This window comes from Epinephelus moara, chromosome 21 (assembly GCF_006386435.1).
Source record: "Epinephelus moara isolate mb chromosome 21, YSFRI_EMoa_1.0, whole genome shotgun sequence".
Lineage (NCBI taxonomy): Eukaryota > Metazoa > Chordata > Actinopteri > Perciformes > Serranidae > Epinephelus > Epinephelus moara.
The window spans coordinates 2,694,560-2,704,418 of NC_065526.1; the positions used below are offsets into that span (position 1 = coordinate 2,694,560).

General features: G+C 39.2%; 1 protein-coding gene across 1 annotated transcript; it reads left to right on the plus strand.

The window, feature by feature from the left end:
• The first annotated feature begins 1,825 nt into the window (after positions 1–1,825).
• On the plus strand, positions 1,826–7,706 carry LOC126409059 (7-alpha-hydroxycholest-4-en-3-one 12-alpha-hydroxylase-like). The gene has a single exon (XM_050074945.1). It carries the CDS (start codon positions 3,275–3,277, stop codon positions 4,805–4,807), a length of 1,533 nt encoding a protein of 510 aa, XP_049930902.1. The 5' UTR covers positions 1,826–3,274; the 3' UTR covers positions 4,808–7,706.
• The last annotated feature ends 2,153 nt before the right edge of the window (positions 7,707–9,859 follow it).

Genomic DNA, 9,859 nt, shown 5'->3' on the forward strand with positions numbered 1-9,859 from the left:
CGCGGGCGCAGTGATGTAGCCGCGCCAGGTAGGTCACGGAGCAGAGCAGAGAAGACCAAATGTGAGGAGTAGTGCCAGCTCTTATACACCTGTGGACTGGCCAGGTCCACCCAGGTGTGGCAAGCCCCACCTATGACCTGCAGGGAAAGACAAGACAACACAAAAGAGGGAACACAGAACACAACAGCAGGCCCTAGAGGCAGGAGGCCGTCACACTACGTACTTAAATGTCTTTTTGTGTGTGTCTATTTCTGTTGTTTTTCCTACACTGTTGTGCTATAGCCTTTACCTGCAGCCAGTGTAAAATCGTTTAAAGTCCAGTTATGAATGAGATGGATCAAAGACTTGTGGCTTGTTATATGCCTCCATGCTCCCGACAGCTTTGGCTGGAGGTGTTATGTTCTTAGGTTGTACGTTGGTCCCATTCTCGCAAACGCGATATCTCAAGAACACCGTGAGGGAAATATTTCAAATTTGGCACAAATGTACAACTTGACTCAAGAACAAACTGATTAGATTTTGGTGTTCAAAGGTCACAGTGACCTCACAAAAGATGTTTTGGGCTGTAACTGAAGAATTCATTTTTTTATGACAACATTAAACATGAATGTCTAATGGAATAAAATGATGAATTGATGACTTTTTATATCCAAAAGGTCAAAGATCACCTTCACTGTGGCATCATAATGTTCTGCAAAAACTTTTTCAAGCCATTACTCAACATCCTACCTCAGGAACAGAAGGGGAGACATTTGGTCAAATACTGAATTGGTGGTCTTTAGTGTCCACCTTGAAACTGTGCTGGTTGTATAGATGTTCTAGTTAAACATGTTTTAGTGTCGGGGCGCCCCATGTACAAGGCTGTTGCCGCAGCGGCCCGGGTTCAAGTCTAGCCTGTGACCCTTTGCTGCATGTCATCCCCTCTCTCTCTCCCCCTTTCACACTTGCCTGTCCTGTCCATTAAAGGTAAAATGCCCAGAAAAATATCTTAAAAAACAAAACAAAACATGTTTTAGTGTTGCAGATGTGCTTTGCATGTTATTATGTAAAAATGGACTCTCTTCTGCTGATAAATTATAGTCTAAATCTACACCTTTAGCCTATCATTAGATAACTGTTACTCAAATAAACCGTGATTAAATATATCTTGTATGAATAAAGTTCACAAACAGGTTGTAGGTTTCGCACATAGACTGTATGGTTGTTCAGTGAACACCCTGCCTCTACTGCTTTATACATTTTTTTCCAGTAAGATATAAATTCCAGCAGGTGGTGCTACATGTCAATTTACTTACTCTGGGAGCAACACAGAACAGACAAATCACATAACCCTTGACATTTCAAATACTTTTTTGTGAAGATACAATTGTGCTGAATGCTTCAGTTAAATTCGACTCCCAAGACGATCCTCACCCAGCTGTCAATTCGATTGAGACTGGCCAATAGGAACGTGGCCCCACTCATGACATTATTTTCGCAGCGAAAGCAAAATCCTGACACGAGAGTAAAGGCTTAGGTTTTGAGAGAGAGAAGAAAAATGTTTTGAGAGAAACAATTTTTTTTTTTGAGAGAGAAAATGTTTTCACATGATAGCAAAAAAAACAATATTTGAGATTAAAAAAAAGTTTTTTGAGAGAGAGTCTTTTTTCTCGGAAATCATTTTTTAAATCTCGAAGAAAAAAAAATTATATTCTGTGACAAAATACTTTCTCTCAAAACTTTTTTTTTAGTCTCAAATATTATTATTTTTTGCTATCAGTCTGAAAACTCTCAAACATTTTTTTTCTCTCATATCATTTATTTTCTCACATGTAATAAAGACACAAATCTAACTCCATACATGCAAAGAAAAGCAAAACTGAGCAAATATGCAGTTATCTCAATAATAGTTGCACGTATTTCTTAAACAGGGTCATCATGATGATGGAAATGCAGATCCCTTTGTGTAACACCTGTATGAGACAGCAGCTTCTGTTTCACAGGTGCTCATACATTTGTAATCTGACAAAGTTTTACAGAAGGTTAAGGTCAGTTTTATCATGGATATCTTACATTTGTACATATACATTTGTACATATACATCTCTTACATCTGTAAAATATTCACAATGTGGAGAAAAGCAAAACTAAGTAAAAATGTAGTTATCTCAATACTTATATTTCTTCAACATGGTCATCATGGTGGTGGAAATGGAAATCCCTTTGTGTAACACCTGTATGCAACAGGGCAGGTGTTATCTTCAGCAGCTTCTGTTTCACAACTGCACATTTGTAATCTGTCATTCAAGTTTTATCAGGAGGTCAAGGTCAGTTTTATAAAACCCTGACATTACAGCTTAAACTTGAGTACAAATAATATCTCTGTTTTACACATACCTGCTTAATATAGCCTTTATTTGACCAAATGATCACATTTTATGAAGGAAATATCTATGAGACAGGATGAAAGTATATTGTCTTGGACTGAATACCAGACATACCATGTCTTCAACCTTCCTGTGTAAGGTTTATCCAGCTATGATAAATGAGTGACTGCCACATTTAATCAGAAATATGATCGGATGGCTTTCCAATCATTTGTGACATTACTTCCCCATTTAAGATACAACAGAAGGAAGTCTCATCTTTAGATGACATTAGACACTAATGTCTTTTGTCCTCTCACAGGTTGTAAGCGATACCCCACATCCCAACATTACAACATTACTCTTACATCTGTAACATGCAGTAGGCACTTGTGACAATGGAATTATTTAAAGAAATGTGGAAATTCATTTAACTTCTCACTGCCCATACAAACAAAACTTGCAGAAAATAATGGCCTATTGTTGATGAAATGCAGTTTACAACTGAGTCACACTGGGTGTCAGAAAGACATGACATCACATGATGTTTTGACTCTTGACGCGAATTCCGTTCCATTCAGCCATGGTTACTCTGTTTATCTGACTATGTCAACAGCTGCTAGGTAAAAAGATGTTAAAATGTGGGCTGTTTGCAGACATGTTTGTAAAAATACCTATGATTTAATTATGTTTTATTCAGAAAACTATGTGCTTGGTCTGCTGTTGATACACAGGGAAAGCATTGCCTTGTGTTACTTCTCTTTTCTTGAAAAAATTCAGTAATTCTTGCTTAACTAGAATGGTACTGAGCTGTCAATTCCAGGAATGCAGAAACCGATCCCACAAGGAAGGGAGGAGCAAAAGTCTGTTACACCTGCAAGATGTGGACCTTAACTTTACATCTCTGCTTGGCTATCAGAGGAATCAGTCATGGGACTGCTGCTGCCAATCCTTCTTGGCTTTCTTGCCGCTCTGATTGGAGGGCTGTACGTTCTCGGGGTGTTTCGTCAGCGGCGACCAGGAGAACCCCCTTTGGATAAGGGGCTGATACCCTGGCTGGGTCATGTCTTAGAGTTTCGCAGGAACACGTTCAAGTTCCTACAGAGGATGAAGCAAAAGCATGGTGATGTGTTTACAGTACAGCTGGGAGGGTTTTATTTTACGTTTCTGCAGGACCCTCTATCGTTTGGGGCACTTGTTAAGGAGAGTCGAGAAAAACTGGACTTTATTGAGTTTGCTAAGCATTTGGTGCACAGAGTGTTTGGTTACTCACCTACAGAAGATGATCACGAGATTCTCCAGATGTCCAGCAACAAACACCTCAAGGGGGATGGCCTGGAAGTAATGGCACAAGCCATGATGAAGAACTTGCAGAATCTGATGTTGCACAACATCGGCTCAGCTGCAGACCAAAGAACCTGGATGGAGGATGGACTGTTTATGTACAGCTACAATATTGTTTTTAGGGCTGGCTACCTATCTCTGTATGGCAATGAGCCACACAAGTCAGGAGGAAATGAAGAGAAAGCCAAAGAGAAAGACAGAGCAGAGTCAGACGCCTTATTTCGTGAGTTTCGTAAATATGACCAACTCTTTCCCAACCTGGCTTATGGGGTCCTGACACCAAGGAAAAGGTGGGAAGCAGAGAGACTAATGAGATCCTTCTGGAACACTCTGTCAGTGCAGAAAGTGAGGACCAAGGACAACATCAGTCGCTGGATTTGGGACATACAGCAGACCAAACAGGAGTTGGATATGACTGAGTCAATGATAACCAGGTACATGTTTGTACTTCTTTGGGCCTCTCAGGGCAACACAGGGCCTTCTGCATTCTGGCTGCTCCTCTTCCTCATGAAACACCCAGAAGCCATGACAGCAGTGAAGGAAGAGGTAGACAACGTTCTGAAGGAATTTGGTCAACAAGTCAAATGTGATGGTCCTTTAATTAACCTGACGCGTGCGATGCTGATGAAAACACCAATCCTGGACAGTGCTGTGGAAGAAACCCTCCGACTCACTGCTGCACCCCTCCTCACCAGAGCAGTGCTTCAGGATATGACCGTCAAGATGGCTGATGGGCGTGAGTACTTCATTCGCAAGGGTGACAGAATGGCAGTCTTTCCTTACAATGCTCACATTGACCCAGAGATTCACCCTGACCCACATTCATTCAAATATGACCGCTTTCTCAATCCAGATGGGAGCAAGAAAACTGATTTTTACAAAGCAGGGAAGAAGATGAAGTATTACAGCATGCCCTGGGGTGCTGGGGTCTCCATGTGTCCTGGGCGTTTCTTTGCCACCAATGAGCTGAAACAGTTTGCTTTCCTCATGCTGGTTTATTTTGAGTTTGAGCTGAAGAATCCTGATGAGAAGATACCTGAGATTGACTACAGGCGATGGGGCTTTGGATCTATGCAGCCCGAGAGAGACGTCCAGTTCCGATACAGACTCAGATATTAAACCAATCAATCATTCTGATAACATTTTCCCTGAAGTTGATCATCTCTGTGAGTGTTCTTTTAAAAGTTATGTATGAAACATGAGATTAAGCTTATTTTTATTTTTCATACCAATGATGTGATAAGAACATCATTAATGTGGCTTCAGAACTTAACGTTTCTATATTTTTGGGTGGAAGTATATTGTCAGCAATATTCTAAATAAGGACTACAGATCGATTTCCTTTAAGTTTACTATACACAAAGGCACTGATATTTTCCATATCTTAGTTTATATTAGATATAACTCTGTCTCTTCTGTTTGTAAACCATGAATTAATCTTTGTAAAATAAACAAATACTAATGGTTTAAGAATATTGTGATTGTTTCTGTGCACAACTGTTTCCAGTATGTTATATGGTAAATAATATATCTAAACATGCTTAAGCTTACAAATTAGTATAGGTTTCACATATAGATTGTATGGTTTATATACATTCCAGCGGGTGGTGCCACATGTCCATTCAGGTGGTCTAGAGCAACAGACTTTGGAAATCTGATGACCCCTACCATTGATGTTCAGATACTTTTTGTGAAGATATTGTTGCTTGTTTTAATACTTTACAAAAGATCATTACAAAAAAGATGAAGCAGTGAATTCAGTATAGTAAATATTCCTCTAAAAAGCACTTTATTTCATAGTTCTTCTTAAATCAATAGATGTCATGTTTAGATTGAATAAAAATTATCTATTTTGTGTACATTTAGTTGTGAATTTTTACACAAATCTTAGTACGTGAAAGGTTTACTATATGGAGAAGAGTTAAATACAGCTAAGATGCAGTTATCTCATTAATACCTCATGTATTTCTGTAACATCGTCATCATGATGGTAGCAATTGTGTAACATCTGTATCAGACAGGGCAGGTGTTATCTTCAGCAGTTTCTGCTTGCGCATATATTTGTTATCTGTCAGTCAAGTTTTACTAGAGGGTTAAGATCAGTTTAATCATGGACATCTTACATTTTGTACCATAAAACCCTGTAATTTTAGCTTTTTAATGTGAGTATAGGACAATGGATCTGTTTGACATGTTAAATAAAGTCTTTATGTGACTGATAACATTTTATGAGGCCAGAGTCTAAGGATTTTATGCGATGGAATTAAAAGCAAGTATGCTGTCCAAGGTTAGTCAAGTAGCTATAATAAATAAGTGAGTGCCACATTTAATCAACATAATGAGCAGTTGTCAGGGTCAGAGTGAGGCAGAGTTCACAAGAGACGCCCATTTCTTTGTGCTCGTCAGCAAGCAGTTTTGTTCTTTGCTCTGTCTGAATCACACGTAGAGCTCTGTTTCTTGTCTGTGTGTGTGCATGTGTGTGTGTGTGTGTGTGTGTGTGTGTGTGTGTGGTGCTGCTTGTCTCTCGCTCTCTGGTTAGACACATCTGACAAATATGTGGAAGCATGGGATGCATATTCTATCATTTATCATCATTAAAATGTCATATTTTTACTGAGCATTCAAATTTTTTGTTTTACAAAAGTTTTCTTTCTGCTGGCACTGCCCCCCCTCACAGATTGCAGGCATTACCTCCATTATTACTCTGACATCTGTAACATGCAGTGGGTACTTGTGACAATTACTTGAAGATCCAGTATTTTGGATTAAGTGGCATTTAGGAGTAAGTTATCAGAACACTACAAATTCACAACATCTCTCTCTCAGCGGGCAGCTGGGTCATCTTCTTGACCCCCCCTTCAGCTGGGGTAGGAGATCAGTATGGCAATCTCTGCCAAGGTTTTTTCAATTCATAAAGTCTCTTTTCTTTAAAAAGTGGGCTAATGCTGGCTTTCAACATATTTGTGTGGCTGGGAATCTGCAGTTAGCTGCAGTGTTTCTATGGTCAAGAGTCCCGCTGGACTGCCTCATTTGGAGGGTCAGGCCATTTTGTTCAGCAGAGTCCCATACAGTTTCTCCTGAAGCCTTTCTTCTTTAATTGGTTGCTGGATTCAGTCCTTTTAGCCCATCAAGTACGCAGCATAATATCTGGGCCCAGCATCCTCCTAGGAACAGTCAGAAACCAAGAACAAAAAGCAAGAACAGTTCCAAGTCAGGTTACAGGAGAGCAAATGCGCATGACTGTGACTTCTGGGCTCTTAGTAGTTCCAAAGGTGTCTCAGGCTTTGGGAGAGTTTTGGGTGGATACATCTTACAGGATGTGGCTGTATATGTGATGGCTCAACAAGCCACAAACAGAACCAGCATGTAGTCAGGACACAAGAGGCTAGAATTTTAGTTAAAAATTGTCTACTTCACATATTTGATGCTTCCATATCTAGTTTATTTCCATCACCTGCAGAACGATACCAAACACTTGATATTGCTTGAGTGAAACTTGACTTGAGGTAAACATGGATTAAACAGTTACACATAAACACATGATGACCTCTGTCATTAGGGCAAATACCAATCATATCAAATCAAGACGTAAGCATATGTATACCTTGTGTACAGCAAATGAGTGAAATAATAAAATAAAATACATATCAGATTCCTTATCAGTTTCGGTATAACAGGAATGTCTGTTCTCCCTCTCAGGGTGAGAGGAGGAGGGGTACAGTCTTGTAGTCAGCTCATGTTTCCCACAATCTCATATTACAGAAAAGAGGAACTTTATAAGGATTGTAAACTAGCTGATTAGCATTAACTAGCCATTTATTAGAAGTCAGAATTTGTTTGATTATAAAACATAGAGAAGAACACATTCAAAACAAAGATGTAAAACAATTCAAGGAGTAGCCTAGATATTTAAACTAGGAGGATTAGCAAAAATAACGGTGAAGCATGAGAACTAGTATACACACCAACAATTTAAATTGTTGCTTTGCATGAGTATTTGGATTGTACAGTATATCTTTAAAAGATTACTGCAGTCATAAGTGTCACCAAACTGACACTGACACTCCCAGACATACCAAACCAAAATAAAAGAACTAGTGGTGACGAAGGCCCAATGTTGCGTCTCCTCACATAGTCTGTGTCTCAGCCAAAAAGTTGCACTGAACACACAGCAGAGACTACAGCTATGGACAAACGTCTGTGACCACACACACTGCTCATGCAGGCAGGGCATTCCTCATGGAACTGCTGCTGTTAATCCTTGGCTTTCTTGCTAGAATGTTTGGTTTGCTGTAAATTTATGTGTGTGAATCACTCAATGAGGAAAGAGTCATTTCAATGGCTGGACACAAAAATTAAATATTAATTCAACATTCATCAGCTGTGTGAACTTTGAGTGAATGTTGAGTCATTTAAAAATATGTTGTCATGTGTCTTTCCCTAAACCTAACCAAATTAACCTTTCTTGCGAAACCTAACCTACGATACATAGCTTTACATTAAGTATGTGACTTTACATTAGGTACGTAACTTTATGTTAAGTACGTAGCTTAATTCATAGAGCACTAATATTGATATCCGTTGTGTTAGGGCATTAACGACTTTTTTTCAGGTCGACTTATCTGTCAATAAAGTCGAGTCGACAAGTCATTTGATGACGTCATCACATTGACACGGCGGAGGAAAGTGAAGTATCTCCACACGTGATGTGTGTCTGTCAAGGCCCGAACATACTCGGGCGGAACGTACGTGGAACAGACTCTGCGGATGTCCGTGCGGACTCATAGCGGACATCCGCAAGCCCTGTGCGCGCAAAGCTCAGATTTTACGACCGCGCGGACTCCGCTCCGCGCACCAGTGACTGCTCGGCATGTATTTTTCACATCGCGGGGATTTTTCACGGACATTTTTACAGGAAACTACAACGCGGAAGTGCGTTCGACTATGAAAGCCGGAATGACTGCCCTACGTTGTGTGTGCATTTTCATAAGATATCATGCAAATCTTTGTATGAGAAAGCACTACTATCAGGGTTGGCCGGTGAGTTTAAAAATCTACTAGTCACTCAATAGATTACCATCATATATTTATTTATTTTTGGCTGGTTTTTGGAGGCAAATCTAGCAGCCACTTACAAATTTTATCAGCATGTGGCTATATTTTGAACAGTTTAACATGAATATAACTTCCTCTCCCTTCTGCTTGTAAATCACACATCAGGCAACATTTGACTGCATACATAATTAAGTAATCTTTGTACTATTAAATATTTTTAGTTTGATAAAATAGTTAACATTTTGACTGCTTCTTTGCACAGCTGTTTTCCAGTATGATATAAATGCCAGCAGGTGATGCTACATGTCCAGTGATATACTCTGGAGTGTCAGTTTGTAATGATAAATTTCAAGTTAAGCTTGACGTAAAACATCAGCTGAGTCAAAGATAAATAGCTTTAGATACAAACATTTTGAGTGTTGGAGACTAGTTGACATTGCTTGTTACATCCCATTACATGTCTATAGACAAGTGAGAACTAAAAAAAAAAGCAGAGATGCCAGTGCTTTGTTAATATTTTACATGCATATCTGTTGTATAATCATGGTGGTTAGTTTTCCTTGTTAAATCATTTGTTGAACAAAAGAACATGCCTGTGTTATCAGAAAGGACAGGTGTTATCTAGCATCTGTCTCATGTTTGTGTGATAATGTGGTGATGAAGACAGCAGTCTGTGTTTTTAGGTCATGTGCATGAATGGAACATCACTGGACTGGTTTTACTAGATGTCAAAGTTAGGTTTAAATCGAGAGCTCTTTATCCCATGACTCGTTTTGTTTTGGTTTTAAATGTTGCGATAATAGTTGTCTGTTTTTAGATTTAGCTGAATGGAGTCAATTGCTGTTTAATTTACATTAATTTTGCGTCATGTTTTAAAGGGCCAGTGTGTAATATTTGGCATGGTTTATTGTCAAATCTGAATCTGAATCTGAATATTCTACCCATTAATATGTTTATGTAAGTGTATAATCGTTATAATATAGCCTTATAATTATGCTTTTACATATATATATATATATGTATAGCAAGGGCCTTGCTTTAGAGAGGTCGCCATCTTGCGCCGCCATGTATGTACGGCAGACCGAGCGGACAATCCAGCCAGCCAGAGAATGCGTT

What these genes read in the sequence shown, in the direction of transcription:
- LOC126409059 (XM_050074945.1), top strand. Translation starts at nt 3,275, where the DNA reads ATGGGACTGCTGCTGCCAATCCTTCTTGGCTTTCTTGCCGCTCTGATT.